Below are 19,772 nucleotides of genomic sequence, written 5' to 3'. Positions count from 1 at the left end.
GGTCATAGGCGTACTTCCAGGAATTACATTATTCGTTTGGGTTCCTTTATTATTATCTGAATAGTTTTGCCCAGTCGATTATAAGCGAGTGAAGATACCTGACGTAATTGTGATTTCTGCAATAGTTGATAGTGATTTCATAGAATATGGTTCAATTTGAATTAGTAAAGAAAAATTAGTCGAAATTCGAGCTAAAAAGAGGTAAAAAATTTAAATTTGGAAAAAGTGAACATGATTATTGTATAGAATACAAAATTCTCTATAGATCAGTTTCTATCTATCTAAGAAGCAATGGATAACGAAGGGAATAAGAAATTTGTGTAAAACATGTTGGCATTACAATACATTAGAAAGTATTATAATGCAGATTTCTTTATTGACTATTACAATAAATATAGAAATGTTTATAGAGCGGTTATTAAGAAAGCAAAAGGCTGGAAAATGCGAAGAACACAACAAAAGAAACTTGGAGTATGAACTAAGACGAAAATCTCACAAGAAACCACATTGGTCTATAGATTCCGATCAGTTTAATTAATTTTATTGCAACATTGCGCAGTCTTTAACACAAAACCTAAACACACCAAAATCCTCTTTTATATCTTAGAGAAAATAACATTGTCTCGTCCTGTATATATCATGACACCACTTCATCAGAATTAACTGAAGTCTTCAAACGATAAAAAATGAAAATGCTGTGGGTTATGATGAGTTGTCAATAAAAATCTTCCGCTTTCGGCTTTGATAGTACGTACTTTCAATGCTGATTAATGATGGGTTTAAACTATGACTAAAGCTTCTGATAGTGTCACACATTATTACTGCAGAAACTCTCTGTGGTATAAGAGACATGACCCCGGATTACTAAAAGTTAGTTGAGGAGTACCCCAAGGATCAGTTTTAGGTCCATATCTATTTCTCCTGTATATAAATGAACTTTCCTTCTTAGATATATCTGGTTCCTTAACTTCATTTGACGACGACACTACCATTCTATGGCACTTTGAAGATGTGAATTTACTTTGAAAAAATTTTACAATAGACCTACAAAAAAATCAAGTCGTGATGCGATGCAAATTTTCTACGTTTAAATTTCAATAAAACAAAATTTCTCTCATTTAAATGTCTTCTTCCGGATATCGAATTATGTGCTGACTCTAAATCATCTGACAACAATATAAAATTCTTGGGACTTAACATAGATACCAATTTGAAATTCCCTCTGGTCTGTCTACAGCTAGAGTTAGGTTATGCTGCGGCAAAACATTTCTATTTTGCTCTCATTGAGTCAAACTTGAGTACGCAATCCAGTTCTGAGGTTCGTGTAGCAATAAAATCTTTGAGAGTGCAAAAGCGAGCGGTGCGGTATTTGTGCCAAGTAAATAGGTTGCGTTCCTGCAAACCTCTTTTACTGGAACACGGAATACTGACACTAACCTCAACTACTTTTTAGAAGCTACATGTCTCATTTACAATAATAAATCTTATATGAAAATAACAATCGCACTGCACGAAATGCAATTAATTTATCAACAATCATCCTTAAGTCCACGCTGATCAAAGACTCAATAATTTACATCGGTGTAAAAATGTAAATAAACTTCCTGAATATATAAAGAACATAGATTCTTTCGAAACTTTAAGGAACAAGTTACATGAAAGACCGGCATCTAAAGCCTATTCCAATCTGACAGAATATTTTAATGAAGAAACAATATGAAATTGACGGTGCTTATATGTAATAATATGTGTGATTATTTATTTATATGTATTATTTTACATATTTACATGTTCTCTTTTTACCAGTGTTTGTCAATAAGGTTCTGTATCTTGGATAATAAAATTATACCCTTTCTCTGTCTCTAGCAGTACACAATATCTGTATCTGTAGAGTAGGGAGGGTGAGTGTAAAATCTTGGTGGCACTCTAGTACTAGCCCTGATATAACACGTTGTCTGTTCAAGGCTAATAGGGCTTGTATGCTGTCAGTGCAGGTTGTTATGTTTTTGCCAGAAATTCCTTTCCTGGTTATTTCTTTTGTGGCGATTGAGATACCATCCAGTTCTGTTTGGACCACGCTGGTACTTTTTTCCATTCCACACTTAGTCCTTAGGCTTAGTGATCTGATAAGTAATATTTATTGATATATGGAGATACAAAAACACATAACATCAACATTAACAAAACTTTTGAAAAGCTCTCATATGAGTGGAACACGCTTGAAATTTGAAAAGAACCCATTTAAAATCGTAAAAAGTTTATAAATGTAATTTTCACTTTCGTACTATTCATCCTGTTTGTATAAACAATTTATAATTCATATAAACAACGATTTTCACTCCTGCAATTTAAAAATGATGACCCTAATGCTCTATACCGTAAGTCACGACCCTGATCGATTTGATCAAAGTTTAATTGGAGAATTACGTAAGAGAAAATGGGGACTGTAGATGATTGCATATTACTGAATATGGAGGTTGTATTGCAGTTGCATCTACCTATAATGAATGCATAGAATAACAGTTCGAGTAAACAGGAAGAGAACAATTTTAAAAGTGATACGCACATAAATCGTGCACAAATTGGAAAGCAATAAACTTTGGCGCTGCGATAACTTATGGAAATAGTGAAATTTGATATTAAACAATGATCAATCACAAGTTAAAAGGTAAGACCTCGTTAATCCTTAGCTCGCACAAGTTTCAACTTCTGAGGGTTGTCGTTCGTAGGGGTGCGACAGCTGGTTAACATAAAAACAGATTTTTTAAACAGATCAGCTAGCGATGGATACAAATACGCACGTACGTTTTCTTATGATATACAAGAACGTAATGAAAAATTCTTAGCCAACTATAGAAGCAAACAGTTTGAAAGTACAAATATTTTAGAATTCAACGTTCTCTTATCTTGATTAGAGGCATTTATAGCAGCGAATCTGCATCGCCTTTACTCGCCCAGAAAATCAATAATGGTTATTTCTAAGCAACCCCAAAAAATGAAGCAAGAATTTTTCCTTCATATTTCAAAACACGAAATTACTTAGGACTTGGAGAACCACTGAAAACACTATACAATAGCTTCGACAGAGGGCGCAGCAAAACAACATATTAAAAGATTTTACTTTCAACATCTGGGGTACCACAAGGTTCTGATCTTGGACCTCTTTGAATATTCCTATCCTATTATTTGCACACGACCTGAAACTATATTATAAAATCGACGACATTACAGACTGCTAACGTGTACAACATGAATTAGATGTACCTAATCAAACTTTGGTGTAATAATAATCGTCTACAACTGAACGTATCCAAATGTAAAATAATATCATTTACAACAAAAAAGCGAACCTTAATGCACGATTATTCAATCACCCGCGTCCATGAGATAAAAGATCTTGGTATAACATACGAAAGTAAATTAACATTTACAACACATATAAGGAATATGACTGCTGATGTAAATAGGATGCCTGAGTTCATATACAGAAATGGCAAAAACTTCAAAATGTGTTATGGAATCCAGTTTACGACTATCAAAAAACATCAATTGGGAGCGTGCAAAGGAAGTTCCTGAAATACTTATGTCTAAAAGTTGATGGACAATACCCCACGAGAGTCATCGATCATAACATTTTGTTGACACGATTTGATATGATATCTTTGGAAAATAGGAGAGTTATCCTTGGTATGAAATTCCTGCATAAATTACTAATCAACAATATTGACAGTACGGTTCTTTTACCAGAGATCAATTTTTTAGTACCAAGAAGTGAAGGTCGACACAATCTGAAATTCTATTGCGAAGCATCACGCACAAATGTTATGTTACGATCAACATTGAATTTTATGTGCAGTAGCTTCAATAAAATTTGTGAACATTGCGATATGCATTTCGACTCTGAACGCCTTGGTATCATGTATCCACAATCACTTTTAATAATACTATAGAAACATTTGTGTCAGTACTACTACACTGCATGATTTGTAACTTTTTGTGTTATATACTCAATTTTTCATTCCTCTTTTGAAATTCTACGTATAGGAATATTTTATATACACTTTGTTTTAGCATTTACTTGTATACATTTCTATATTCCATTATTTTTGATATTCATTTCATATATAATCTGTAATAATAGCATTTCCCGTAACTAGGTACTCATCTAAATTGAAGGGGTTATATTTTTAGGAGTGATTAATTTTTTGGGAAAGAAAGTTTTTGGCTTTCTACTACTCCATCTTGATACAAAAAAGGAATGAGGGAATCTTCCAAAGAAAAGAAGAAAGTAATCAATTTGAAAATAAGTAACTCTATACATGGATGTATAGATCATGCAAAGAAGTAACTTTCAGACACAAAATGAAAGAAAATCCTCCTGAAACAGCTTCTTTCATAAAACATTGAATTACACGAAAGAAAAAAATTCTTTCGAAACAAATACTTCTATATGAACACTGAATTATACAGAAGATACTTTTCTCTACTCAGTTTGTATTTCAAACATTCGTTGGGGAATTAAAATCAGATATCATTCACATGAATTCTACTTTGAATGAATGGTAATAAATTGCACTTACATGGAACACTGTTACCCTCACTGGTATACACCGATTCCCTCATTCCTTTTTTTGTATCAAGATGGAGTAGTAGAAAGCCAAAAAACTTTCTTTCCCAAAAAATAGGTACTCATGTTTCAAATAAATGTTTTTTTCTATCAGCGGCAAAAAAATAATGCTTCACTACCTTCTTAAGAATGTCGTTGGCGAAAGGAAACTACTTAAAATCAATTAAAGGACGCAATATGCAGATTATTATTATATATTCTTCAAATAAGTAATCGAAAGAAATATGAATTAGACGTTAATCTTCGATTTCTCTCAGAGGCATAAGTTCCATCATTATTACATCCTTCAAAAAACAACTTTCAGCTTGGTATCACAGTTATTAGATGAAATCTAATGTACTGTTATTGTACTGATGAATATAATACTTTTTTTTTTCAAAAAAAGTCATTTCCTTCGCTTTGGTATTCGTCTTCAATGGACAATTTCGAAAGACATTTTGTTAAATTGTATTGCACAACTACAGTTTGACTTTTTGACGGGAAACTTTACACGGACACTTTCTAGTAAGTTATTCTTCGATGCCGTGTAAACGCAATACTTTGTTTTTCCATGTAATCGGTCGAAGCTTATCAGATATTAATACATCCTCGTCAAAATTATAAACCATTCTACTTTTAACAATCAACTTACAACATCAAAGATTGCTCGACTTGAATTTCGTTGTAATAAACGAAAGCTTCTTACCTGATCACAGATAATATCCCATTTTTTTTCGTAATCGTAACTCTTCAGTAGTTTTGCCTTGTCTGGAGGTAGATCCATGGAAGCCTGAAAAATAAAAACCAAATTCAAAAACTGAAAATTAAATTATTTAGAGATTGAATGTAATAATAATAGGTTCTTTTTAAATCTTTTCAATTCCATAAATGGAATCGGCAAGTAATTTGAAGAGTGTTGTCGAAAAAACATTATCTGAGTAAATCCGATGCTGACGTCACCAGATATACGAAATGCGGATCTAAGTATCGTCATCAGTTTCAGACGTTTCTGTAAAAGCGTGGTGAAAGTATAATTCTTTTTTAGTTGTTTGCATTTCTTTGTGAAGTATGGAGAATAGAAAAGCCCTAAGAAGTATTGTACTTTTTCAACCTGAAACGTGCCAAATATGTGAAAGATAACAAAAGCCTTGCAACTACCTATGCCAAGAAAGGAGCATATTTATTTCAAAGTAATAATGAAGTGAATGAATTCAATAGACAGGGTGGACAAAACTTTTATTACCTGAACATAACAAATTTTACATTTTGAATCAATTGATTTAGTCCTTATTCTTAGTGAATTACTTCCCAAGTATGAAGGTGGTAAATTACTTGTGTTTGCTTTAATAAAATTTCTTTGGATTGAAAACATTTTCTTTCAAATATTAAACATTAGATTCTTCGCTTTGAAATAAGTTCAGACGCTGTAGGACGATAGCTCATTAACATGGAGGAACTCGTGTAGTGCACATAGTAGTAGTAGTACAGTAAGTAGAGAAATTATTCTGCGTGGAGAACTGTTAGTTATTTGTTGTCTTCAAAAATGCCTTCGAACACTAAACAAACAAAACAAGGTTCTCAGTGAACAAAGCAGAGAAATTGTGAACAACGTATTGAGATTTATGCAAGTGGAAGCAACGGCAGGTGGAGTATGACTTCCTATTGCGAAGGTAAGAAGTGACAGCAATAATAAGTAAAATTGTAACCAATATTGTATTTTAACTCTGAAGATTCAAAAACGAGTAGCCGAGGCAACAGGGGTTTGCGTGCGAACTGTAGGAAAAATCAAATCAGAGACGTATTGAAACCAGCTATGGTGTCAGCGGATGATCCTGCAATTCTGAAATCCTTAGGAATCCTGGCAAGATGGTATTTCTCTCAAAATATGGAAATACGGTAAACCTGTGGTATGGGACTTGCGCTGACACGGTCGCGGCTTCCATCTAGCCGAAAGTTCGAAGTCTGGTTGAACTGCAGCATTGTCTGGCGAAAAATATCAAAATCTTGGCAATAACTATCCAGTAGCGGTTGAAACTTCTGGCGTTCATAGCCCAGAGTCTCTGTCATTCGTTCATAAACTCGGAAAGAGAATATGCCAAGCAACGAATGATTACCGTTCTACCTCTGTTTTGATAGAAATAATTAGTATCGCTATTCAACGTGGTAATGCTGCTTCGGTCCTTGGACCTATTCCTCCTTCATATAAGTTTGATGAGATCATGCATTGCCCTCATTTCAGTGCGGAACTAAAATCTCTTCGAAACAAGCCGAGATATGTGGATATTCATCAGTCTTCTATCATGTTTAATTCGCAATTTATTCACCTTCTTCTTTTTCAGAACGGTAAATGGACTTGGGTCATTATTGCCCCCAAATATGAGTTGCAGTCCTCGTAGTTCTGGTTACCTTTAAGTGGAAGAGCTTCATGAAGCAAGAGCCGAATCGATCCTTCTACGAAACTCTTCATCACTTGGAAGGGTCGATTGCAGCTTGAGAAATGGTTCTGATGCAGATTCTGTGAAACATGTTCTTCCTTATGAATCTTGCGAAGAAAATTGAATTAGATAATTTAATAAACACTTGCTACATGAGTAGCATTTTACAAGTGTTGTTCATGACGAAGAATTTCAAGAACGAGGTTTTAACGATGAACGAGAACGTTTCCTACTTATTCACCAAAAACAATTGTTCATGCAGTTGCAGTTTCGTAAGAATGTATCATTTTTCTCACCAACCGATTTGCTAGAGTCTTTGAAGTCCACTAGATACTCGTTAGGACAACAAGGGGTTTGTTCTGAATTCTTGGGGTTCTTGTTGAATACTCTTCGTGAGCAAAAAAATAGCAGAATCAATACTCCTGATCGCTCTGGATTGAATGATTCCGTACAGTCTATCTCGTTTTGTGTTTGCTGAAAAAATCCTCACTAGTTTACCTTGTAGTAAATGTTCAAGTGGTAGCAAAAACGTATGTGATTTTTTGGAACTTGAACTAGCGTTTCCTAATATAACCAGTCCGTGCCAAGCTTATTGTTAAATCATTTGAAAATGAAACTTTTAACGGGTGATGATCAACTGTATTGCCAAACATGCGCCAAACTAACTGACTATTATAAGAAAACAAGTATAGCTGAGGCATCAGTCAATATAATAATAACACTGATGATCTTCAAATATGACTCAACATCAAACTCGAAATAGATGAACACTTCAATCTAGCAGACCACTATTATAATTTTCATAATCATTGTTCACTGTGGTTTTGGCGTTGGATCTGGTCATTATTACGCCTTGGTTAAAGACGATACGAACTGGTTTAAGTTTGACGATAGTCGTGTCACTAAGTGTTCTGGCGATGTCTTGAATTTATTGGAGCCTCTGGGGACACCCTACATTTTGTTTTATGCAAGAGAGGACATTGGCAGATCAAGATCTTCAGATGATGTGGTACTGCAGGTTTTTCTGGGTTTTTCTGCAGCTGAAAAAGCAAATGCGCCACTGGAATCACTGAAGTCGCCCCGGAGCGCCAATTAATTTTTGTTGTTTTATAATTTCATGATTTGTATTACTTTTTTCTTCAAATAGAAAATGGCGAGAAAAACATTTTCAACTCCAAATGAAAGATATATCAAGAGTTCCAAAATTGTTGACGAAGCTGATTTGACAATTTAACCCAGATGCATAATCAGTTTCCATATCGAAGAGAAACTGTGGCGCGCGTATAATGTACTTTTAGCTTTCGATTAGTAACTTTATTCGCCAATATATTTTCAGTACGACCCCCGTACGTTGATGAGCGGTAATTTGGCACGAAACAAGAAAACAAGTGTGCTAGCGCCAGCCAAATTAAAACTACAAATTGTGCCAAGAACATGCTGGAAATAAATACTTCTCGTGAATTTCAAATGAATCACTCGGACTCGGAGTACTTTGATTTGTACCGTAATTGAGCGGACAACCTTGAACTCTTCGGTTTTAATTGGAGTAAAATGGAAAAGTAAAAGACGATTTTCTATCGAGAATATTATTGCACATTGATTGCAAGGTTCTAAGTTCAGGGAGAGCGGTAATTTTATTTAATGTGAGAACTTTGCTCGTGTTGAGTAGAAGCAGTTTATCTTGATTTTTCAATCAATAAACCTCGATTAATCCTCTATCATTCAATGAAATACTAATTATTGAGGTACATTAATATTATTGATATTTATTATATCCTCATTGATGGTAAAAATATTTATCAAAACAAACATACATACAAAATATAGTAAATATAAAAGTACTGAAACACCCTAGGTTGAAATCGATTTAGCTTTAAGCAATTTATAAATACGAGGGTGAGCCCAGAAGTATCCGGCCCAACAAAGAAAAATTTTGTAAATAAATGTTTTTTTTTCTACATAATCTCCTTGCAGGTCTATACCCTTTTCCCAGCGAGGTTAAGTGAATTCGATACTGTTTTTATGATAAAAACTATCTTGCTCCTCAAAATAGCCATTAACTGCCGACATCACTTCTTCATCATTGAAATATCTTTGATGACTTTACATTTTCTTCTCTCTCTCCTTGAAACCAGAATGAATACCCCAAAAAGAACATCAAAATCTCGTTCTTTCAATGTGTTAATAAATTTTGGCTTGTAAGGCCAAAATTTATTCTTTAATAAAAATTTTTTAACACTTTCTCTCTTGTAATCGGTATTTTTTATAATATCGGTTATGCTCGTTTGCCCGTGTTCAATAACTGTTCATATTTACTTGGAGTGTGCTTTTTCTTAAATTGATTTGCTACGGATCCTGTTTCTCTGAATTTCGACATTATCCTTGACACAGTAGTATGTTGAACATTTTTTCCTGGATGCCGTTCATTAAAAATGTTAGCTACTTGCCGGTATGGTGTATTCTCACCACATATTAAAACTATTTCTATTCTATTCTTTCCTGAAGAGACAACATTATTGCAACAATAACTGTAAAAAATATGACAAGTAAATCAACAACTTGACACTACCATAACATGCACTTTGTTTGTCAAGACCTACTTAAAAATTAAGCATCCTTACCTCCCATGGAATTAGTGTTTATAAATAATCTGTAAATACTGAATATTGAAATTTTAATGTAATTTCAACTTCAGTAATTTTATTAATACTTATTTCAGTTTTTGAGTTGTGTCTGCTTGTTTCAAAATTGAAGGTACCGACGTTTGTTTAAGAAAATAGCCAAGTAATTGAAACTTTGCACCAGTCATGTTAAAATTTTTATAGCACACTTTTAATTTCTCTCTAAAAATGTCCGTATAAGTAAAAATTTATCAGAAAAGTTAAACTCCATGATGAGTTTGTTATGTATATATGAATTGATAACAATTAACCGAACTTATTTTTTAAAATAAAGGGGATATCTGTCAAAAATGAGCAAAACGTTAACTTTATCCTAGTTGCATAAAATTTGGCATATGGATATAAAATTGCCGTAGACACAACTTTTTCAAATAACTTTTTGTTAAATTCGATCTAGAAATGCACTTTTTCAATTTTTTTCAAAAAAAAGTTGAATTTGACACACTGAACGTCAGTGGGTCGCAGTTGGCTGCATCATTTTAAGTTAAATTCAAAGCACAAACAAGTGTCGAAGTTGAACTTCATTGAAACTTTTCGAAAAAAAAGTTTCCCATATGGTGCACACTTTAATGGTGACACTGTATATTATTTTTAGGGGTTTCATCAAGAGTTGTATGCATCCTTTAACTATATAAGAGGGAATCATATCTGGGCCACAAGATTTTTATGGTTAAAGTTTTTTTGCGGCTCTGAAAATATCTTCATCATTTACATTTACAATTATAATTCCCTCCTCAATTTTGTATCATCAAAGAAATGCATATCGCTTTTTTTTCCACAATTACTTGTTGCCACATTACTACAAACTATCACAGGATAAGTCGATTATACGGTTCAACTTCGACCTATCGATTTTTCATCGTGTATTCACGAGAAACAAGTGAGTTAAATGCGATTCAAGTGTTTTTTCGAAACCAATTCATGCTCTGAGGTTTCAAGCGGATGTGATGCCGTTACTCACAGGATATAAGCTTGATATAAAATAAAAGGTGGCGTTTTATAGTCGCAGCGCGTACAAAATTAGTAAAATTGTTTGTATGTTTAGTAATAGCGTGTGGTTCTGTCGGGATTTCTCGGAATCCTTATCAAATGACTGCAATAAAGCCGTTCAAGTCTAATCCCACAAGAGATAGTCACGGTTTTAGAATCACTATCTGGAAATATAGAAATCGGTGAAGAAATGACGGATTTGATTACTTTACTGAAAAACCTCAAAGTATATATTTGACATCGGCTTTGAGCCACAATCCTTGTTAAGTCATTGTTAGACACAGAACTGGGTGGATTTATAGATTTCCCTAGAGAGCTTCTATTAATATTAGCTGACTGTTTCCTTATTTGCTTTGCAAGTTCAATACACTGTATATTTCAATAAGAGAAGTTGTCAATCAAAAAAGCTAATCAAACTTTTATTTTACTGAAAAAATCACGAAGGTTTTGTTTAATGTTTTGGCCTCAATGTTTGGTCCTCAATGATCATAAAAATTGGGACACTTGCACACGAGAAAAGAAAAAAAGTCATTTCCGGAATTGTGTATATAGGTCATTTCATTAGGATCCATTAAGAGCTTCCTACCTTTAAATTTGACTGAATTTGACCGATGGCATGGGTTATATTGGCTTTGAGAACCACTGTGGTTTGCGACTTATTATACACCTGCGACTTAATAAAACCCCACAAGAAAAAATGTCTAACGGGATCAAATCGCACAATCTCAGTGGCCGACTTAACAAAACCCTACAAGAAAAAATGTCTAATGGGATCAAATCGCACAATCTCAGTGGCCAGTTCACATCTCCTCCACGTGAGATGACCATGCCCTCAAATGCCTTGTGCAGAATATCTAATGTGGCATGAGCTGTGTGGCACGTAATGCCGTCCTGTTGAAACCACAATCTCCCATAAATCAGGCGTTTATAGAATTTCTTGTTCACAACCAAATTGTTGCGCTCAGTATGTTGGACAAAGTGGTAGGAAAATTAAAACAAGAGTTCTTGAACATGTTAAACTAATTGATAATTACAGAAATCTACACTTTGATGATTAGAAAACAAAAAGTTCGTTCTCTAATCACATTCCTAATTACAACCGCAATTTTGATATTGATTCTGATTTAGATATTTTACACTTTGCTCAATTTACTTGAAATTTATGAAATCAACTCTGTTATTAATAACCTCAATGCTATCTCTCTTAATGAATAAGTACAGTTTGATTGCAAAAAGTTTTTCAATTTCCTTAATTTCAACTGAATTTCCCCTGCCTTGATCTTCCATAAACCCTTGGCGGTCGGTAGCCAAGCGGTTCGGCGTGGGTGATTTGTTCACTCACTCGAATTGACTGCCGTGTTGGTCGGTGGTTCAAGCCCTAGTCTGAACGATCGATCTTCACTTGCTATCCTCCAACCCGTGTTAGGAATCACACGTTAAAAGGTAAGACTCGCACAAGTTTCGACTTTTGAGGGTTGTCGTTCGTAGGGGTGCGACAGCTGGTTAACGGAAAAACAGATTTTTTTTTAATTGGTATGGTTGTACAGTTGTTTGGTGGTCTGCCCCTTTTCTTCATTCGATGTATGGGCGATAGATGCTCACATGGTATGCTGATCGGGACAATTGTTCTTCCAACCTTACTGATCTCCCAGTTAAACTCATAGGATTACTTTTACGAATTATTGTAACGAACTGGCATGGTATGGGATCTGTTTTCTCAGAACACGAGTTGTGGTGGTCCTTCTTCTGTTGCGTTCTGTGTTTGCACGTCTCTTGTCACTGTTCTGTGTCATCTTGACTTCATTTCTTTTATATTAATGACAGTTGATTCTTCTTTCTCGTCCAATTCAGTTTGGATCGATCTCTTTCATTAGAATTCGTTTTCATGTGTGTTTTTTTATTTTCATGTTAATTAGTTCAGTTCAGTTATTTATAGCTAGGATGTTATAAACTTCATATTAATAAATATAAAATTTTCATTACTATCAATATGCCATTGAGACCACCTATTCATTGGTAAAATGTGATAATTTTCTTTTCTCCATTATAAAATTTTCTTCTCCATGTAAGTAATTTTATACTTCATTGTATTAACTATTGTTATGTTGTTCGTTCTTCTTTAAATGTAGAGTTTTTAAATGATTAGCTGATGATAAACCTATCTATATAGGTACGAAATACGTTCTGATTGATGGTTTTACCGTTCTAAGACGACTTTGAGTTTTTCTGCATCGTGAACATTCTGAAAATAATACTTATTTCTCCTCGAATTTCACTAGTTCGGACTTCCATTGTCTACTATATAAAATGATTTGAAATCCCTGAAACAAATAAAAAAGAAGAATTAAAAATGAATAGCTGAAAATAAGAATTATATTAACCAAACTAAACCTGAAGTGAAATAATAGTGAAATAAAATACAAGTAAAAATGGAACAATTGAATAAATAAAAATAAAGAAAAGAAAAAAAGTGGAGAGATTCCAAGTCACGTTAGTTCACGACGTTTCGATTGTTAGTAAGTAGTAAGTAAGAAACCTCGAGTCTGGTTGAGATATGTTGACGACACCTTCATAATATGGAACCATGGGAATACTGAACTAGACGCCTTCCTGAAACACATCAACAGCGTGAGACCTTCCATCAATTTCACAATGGAGAAGAAAATCCATAAAGAATTGCCATTCTTAGACGTTTTGGTGAAGAGGACCGACACTAAGTGGGAAACATCTGTATACCGAAAACCCACTCATACGGGACAGTATCTGAACCACGAATCCAACCACCATCAATCTACTAAAAGAGGAATCATCAAGACTCTATTAGACCGTGCTTTTGGGCTTTGTAATACGAAGGAAGGTCTCGAGAAAAAACTAGACATCATCAAAAATGATCTTCAACGGAATGGCTACTCCAAAGCGATAGTAGAAAAGACTTTGGCTAGAAGACAGCAGGAGCCTCGCAAGGAAGAGAAGCCGTCACAACCAGTGACGGCTTCTCTTCCTTGATCTTGCACAGAGATCTTGCACAGAGAGGAACATTGGTTTAGGAGAAAATTCAAGGAAGCCGCATACATGTTGTCCAACAACGTATTCAGCCAAGCCAGCGTAGAAATACGCAACATATGGAAACCTATCATCAAGCGAAAAATGGCCAACTCCCGCCAAAACGGTCATCTCCCACGGAACCAGTGAAGCGGAAAATGGAAAGCGGGGATAAGTGAAAGTACTCGAACGACCTATAAATAGTCATCTCTCGGAGGAATCAGTCCAGTCATCACCCGAAGACGATTGTAGATACTAACAATCGAAACGTCGTGAACTAACGTGACTTGGAATCTCTCCACTTTTTACTTTATTTTCTTTTTTTCTTTTCTTTATTTTATTTTTATTTATTCAATTGTTCTAATTTTACTTGTATTTGATTTCACTATTATTTCATTTCAGGTTTAGTTTGGTTAATATAATTCTTATTTTCAGCTATTCATTTTTAATTCTTCTTTTTTATTTGTTTCAGGGATTTCAAATCATTTTATATAGTAGACAATGGAAGTCCGAACTAGTGAAATTCATCATGAAACATTGTCAAACACCTTCAAACAAACGTTATTTCTCCTCGATCATCAAAAGTATGACGATATTCACTTTTTTCCGCAGAAGGTTTGGTTTCAGTGGAAATTATGAAAAACTATTTACCATATTTCATTTCCCGTACCTTGAATCAAGTATAATTTATTTTTAATATGCAAAACAATATTTTCTATATTCTCCAATATGCTGTTATTGATTTTTTCTTCTTCTTGCGTTTCTTTGATACTGATCTATATCGGAAATGGAAATAAGATGATTAAAATAATATAAATTACAATACTTTCCTATCCACAGATAGACGTACTGTTTTGGGTGTGTATACACAGTTAGTATGATTCGAAATGTGTGGGTGGAAAAATGTATTCATTCCAAATTCAGTGAACAAATATCCATTTTTAAAATTTACTCTCCACCAAAGTACGAATTAAATTACAAATATGATGATTAGAATGTTTTTCAAGAATCCAATTGTATATTATTTCACTACAGATAAACTAGAAAGCGCATTAAAATCATATCTTGAACGAAAAGTTATATAATATCTGTTGCTGAATTTGTTTGGTAACAAAATGAGGTTTGCTTTAATAATTATTTGTAAAGAAATTACACTGCAAAGCTTTCACAGTGATTTCTGAATCTTATAGAAACCTATATTGGAATAATTATGCGTCAAAACATTGTGACATTGTTTTCACAACAGAAAAAAAAATTATATTCGTTGGTCGAAATAAGTTTTCTCACAGAAAAAGATATTCATCTGGAGTAATCCTTTAAGAAATTATTAGTGCCCCGTGAAATATAAATTACAAAAAAAAAATAAACTGCGAGAAATCAAAAACGCTTAAAACATGAAAAACATCTCTTTTACTAGTTATTTCTTGAAATTTTGTCTATCAAAAATCATAGAGAAAACACCGAAACCTTTTGATTATTCCGCCTGCCGACGGGACATTTCATTGTTGAAAAGAAGAGTCGCACGCGACAGAAAGTCTTTAAAATGTCTCTTATTCTGATAACTCGAGTTTTTGTTTTGTCGAAATCTACCCAGTTGCTGTTTTGTTGTGGTTTCTCCGTTGACTAGAAATCTGCCATTTTAAAAGTAAAGGTTTTGAGTGTTTGATGTAGAAGTACGAATTATGTGTGTATGTTCAATATGCCAAAGTGACATTCAAGAGTCAATGAAATTACTTTAATTATTTTCGGCTAATTTACTGAAGAAAAGAACAATGGTGAACCACTTAGGCCTGGAAAAAAAAATAAAAAATCAATGAAAAAAGCAGTAAAGTGTCTACTTCAGATGGGTATTGACATACACCTACATTGTTTCCAAGTATGTTCGCTAAACAACGGAACAACTGATGATTTGGTTGAACTGAAAACAAACAGCTAGTTTCCTACACAGAATATATATCGTATCAATCGCAAACTTGTTGTGTAGGAAGGAAAGCATTTGCAATCTGGTTTCGAATTCTAAAAATTACCTCATTATAGATTGCCATTTGAAACTCCTCCATCTTAAGACATGATCTAATAGCAAGCTGAAGGCTTGCGAAACACGTGTTTAATTTTTGTAAAACCGTTCAATGAAAATTTCACAATAAAGTGTTTTTTGAATACGTTATGGGTTTTCATGACGTATCAGCTGATTCTATCACATATATACAATTGTGTTCATGTGATAAACATATACGTACTGTAACTTGTTTTCGCAATGGTTTTGCTATCTTTGTTTGCTTCATTCAGTCAACTGAGGGGATATTGTGGTTATGCTAAGACCAATGTAAATCTTCCTTGAACCTGAAGTTATTTCATTTTCAATAGATTGAATGAATGTTTTTGAACTAGTTCTTATATGAGTTTACCTACTTAAAAATCGAATTTTAACTGATATTGGCATTAAGTACTCGTATCAGTCAGTCATTCGAAAGCAGAGCTTAAAAAAATGCACTGATGTCAATAATTGAGAGGAAATTCAGAATATATAACGAATAATGACAATTTTATTTTTGATTTTTGTGGACACAAGTCAACTATAAAACTCACGACGTAGTTACAGACACACATGCGTAGATAATAAAAAATAAATAGAATAGCCGGTATAAAAAATATAGAGTTACTCAAATATTTAAAAAATGGAGTTTTTTTGCCATTAATAAGTAGTGCGTAATTGTTATAAAAACGCTATTTACAAGCAAAAGTTCACTTTATTCATCAAGTGATTTATTATATATTTTTTCAAGTGACTCAATGTCGAGAAATATGAAAATTACAAACAAATAAATAATAATATTATATTGTCAAGCCATTATATGTTGGTAAACATTCATTTTGCATTTATACAGATGGAAAAATGAAATTAGAAGTTTAATCTTTACTAAAAAAATCTCGTTAAAACTAAATATTCGTAGGGGAATGTAGTTATTTCAGACGGGCTTTTCCGTCCGTTTTATTTCGAAGAGATATTTATAATGTTTTCCTCATTTCTTTGACAGTCAATTTCGTATTCTTGAGCGAAAAGTCTCCATATTATTTTTGATTTGATACGAGGGAAAAACCATGGGGTCAAGATTTTCATGAAAGCCTGTCAATAAAAATAACCCTTTCATTGCGGACTTCAATGCTGACACTGTATATTATCGAAGAAGCGATGCCCCAGAAAATAGTTTCAAAGATGCAGTTCAATCAAAGGGGTGTGACGTCACCAGATATACAGAGTTCGGAGTCGTTGTGAATCGCCGTTTCAGAATTTTTCATGTGGAAAGTTGTGTGAAGATTGTTTTTCAGTTTTTGTATCCATCCACATTGTTGTGAAAGTATGAAGGATAAAAAAGACCTATAGTCCGTTCATAATTTGTCGATAGCACAAAATGAGGGCCCAAGTCATAAAACGGTCGTAAAACTCGTAAAATCATAGGCGGAGTTTCCTGACGTGTTTATTCATTAAATATAAAGCTTCAGTTTATATTCAAAACTTGCCTTGAAAGGGTGAAGTTGTTACGAACGAAAATCATTTTTGGTTTAGTACATTTTTTAATCGCATTTAATTTACGGCTCGTTGGTGTTTCGGCGTCTACGGCAGTAATTAACGTCTCTAATATTTATTTTGCGAATTTTGTGCAGTGCGTGAGTAACTTTTTTTCATATTCCTACAAACATATACGTACCTTTCGTTCCTGCTTGTTTTGTTTGATTGCTTGCGATGGCTTCGTCATCATCATCAACATCATCAAGTTTTACACCGGTACTGTTGCGTACAGTCAGTAAGTCTGTCTATTCACCAAGAGAGAAGACTATTGTTTTGAACGTTCACGATGCTCTGGTTTCTCAGAATCCTACAAACACTGTTCAGAACATAATCAAGAGTTGTGCCAACATGACGGGCGTAGGGGAGTCAACAATATATAGGTTCCTATCAGAAAGAAAAAAAAAGTTATAGCTAACCCAAATACAAACGAATACTTAAAGAGGGGGAGAAAACCTATTGAAATTGATGAATTTGCCAAAAATGGTATTCGAAGGAAAATTCACGAATTTTTTAACAAAAAAGAAATACCCAACTTAAACAAAATTTTACAAGAAGTTAGAAACGACCTGAATTTGCCTCATGTCGGACGAACCAAATTGTGGCAAGTTTTAAAAGAATTAAATTTCCGGTGGGAGAAATCAGACCGAAAATCACTTTTGATTGACCGGGAAGAGATAATATGTTGGAGAAGGAAGTATCTAAGATCTATACGAAAATTTCGGGCTGAAGGAAGGCCAATTTACTATCAGGACGAAACGTGGGTAAACGCAGGTCATACTCTCACAAAAATTTGGACAGATAAAAATATATCAAGCTCCAGGCAAGCCTTTATGGAAGGTTGGTCTACTGGTATTTCCCCACCCTCTGGTAAAGGCAGTAGATTAATAGTTTCTCACATTGGCAGTGAAAAAGGATTTGCTAAGCATGGTTTGTTGGAATTTGAATCCAAAAGCACAAAAGACTATCACGAGGAGATGACAGCTGATGTTTTCGAGGAGTATTTTGAGCAGATGATTGAACATATACCACCAAACTCAATTATAGTATTAGATAATGCACCTTATCATTCACGACTAGTTGAAAAACTTCCAACGACTGCGTGGAAGAAACAGGATATCATTGACTGGCTGCGGAATAAGTCCCTGCCTTACGAAGATGGAATGGTTAAAGCAGAACTTTTAAAAATTGCCGGGCAACACAAATCTAAGTTCAAGAAATACGTAGTTGACAAAATGGCGGAAAGACGAAACATCACAGTCCTTAGACTTCCACCCTACCACTGCGAATTAAATCCAATTGAACTCATTTGGGCACAAATGAAAAGCTATGTGGCTAGAAAAAATACGTCATATAAAATACAAGCTGTACGTGAATTGTTATATGAGTCTTTACAACATATTACAGAACAAAATTGGCGAGATGCAGTAAGACATGCAATAGAAGAAGAACAAAAAATGTGGGATCTTGACAATATAATTGATGCGACTGTAGAGACACAACCGCTAATTATTAACCTGCAAGACGACTCGGATTCCGAAGATGATCCTGTTTATTTTGAATTTGAATAGTTTTGTAAGTAATCGTAGTTTATATCATTTAAAAATAGGTATTAATTAAATAAATGTATCTTTTACAAATTGCAAGTAACTTATTATTTTTGAATAAAATGAAGAAATTTTTTTAAAATAAAAATACAGTTTACAGTACCTACAGGTTAAGAATATTAATATATTTATTTATTTAAAGTAACTAATGTTTTAATCATATACTCTACGACACTGGTCACTCATTTCCACTCAAAATACCTACATAATCGGATTAAAAGTTTTATAGCTGTATTGTATTTCTTCAGATACAAGGTGGGTTAGTCGAAAACATCTTAAACTGCCAGTTTTAGTTTGGTTTTTGTTATTATATCATATTAGCTGTCCTCTCTGTATTTCAGTTCTCTAATGAGGGTCAAACTTGCAGTGAGCTATCAACAAATTATGAACGGACTATAGAAAAGATCCTAATTCAACAATGCACCAAACAAATTGTTCGTAAATTTTACCAAAAATAAAAAAGTTAACAAAGCCCTGCAAATGCCTATGCGAAAAAAAAAGTTTAATGTGAATACATCACATTCATTTCAAAGAAACATTAAAATATATGCATTGATGGTCTTAATGAAAAACAATAGTCATTCACCCAAATATACCGCTTCACTTTCATTTCTTATTGCTAAAAAAAATTGAATTTTCGTTCCACAACCACCACAACCACAACGTTCCACAACCATGAATGAGTCAGTCCAATTGTTATCGCTTGTGTCTGCCTTACAACTTCTCTAGACCGAAAACATCTTCATTCAAATATCGAACATTAAATGCCTCGCTTTATAATAAAATTCAGACGTTGTACCTGAAATCGCACATATCTAGTGACGTCACAATAGCTTTCGACAA

The 19,772-nt window shown here is 33.8% G+C and overlaps 1 protein-coding gene across 3 annotated transcripts in view; it reads right to left on the bottom strand.

Moving 5' to 3' along the window:
- The window catches only part of Frl (formin-like protein), a 120,466-nt gene that overhangs the window by 80,451 nt on the left and 20,243 nt on the right, over window positions 1-19,772 (bottom strand). For all 3 annotated transcript variants that reach the window (XM_074175576.1, XM_074175578.1, XM_074175577.1), the window contains exon 2: window positions 5,313-5,396. In XM_074175576.1, coding sequence (XP_074031677.1) covers window positions 5,313-5,396 — 84 coding nt within the window. The remainder of the gene's footprint in view (window positions 1-5,312; window positions 5,397-19,772) is intronic.

Source organism: Leptinotarsa decemlineata, unplaced genomic scaffold, assembly GCF_025532065.1.
Source record: "Leptinotarsa decemlineata unplaced genomic scaffold, Ldec_3_MD MMD2_tig00001064_RagTag_RagTag, whole genome shotgun sequence".
Taxonomy (NCBI): domain Eukaryota; kingdom Metazoa; phylum Arthropoda; class Insecta; order Coleoptera; family Chrysomelidae; genus Leptinotarsa; species Leptinotarsa decemlineata.
This window is presented reverse-complemented; position numbering and strand designations above follow the sequence as displayed.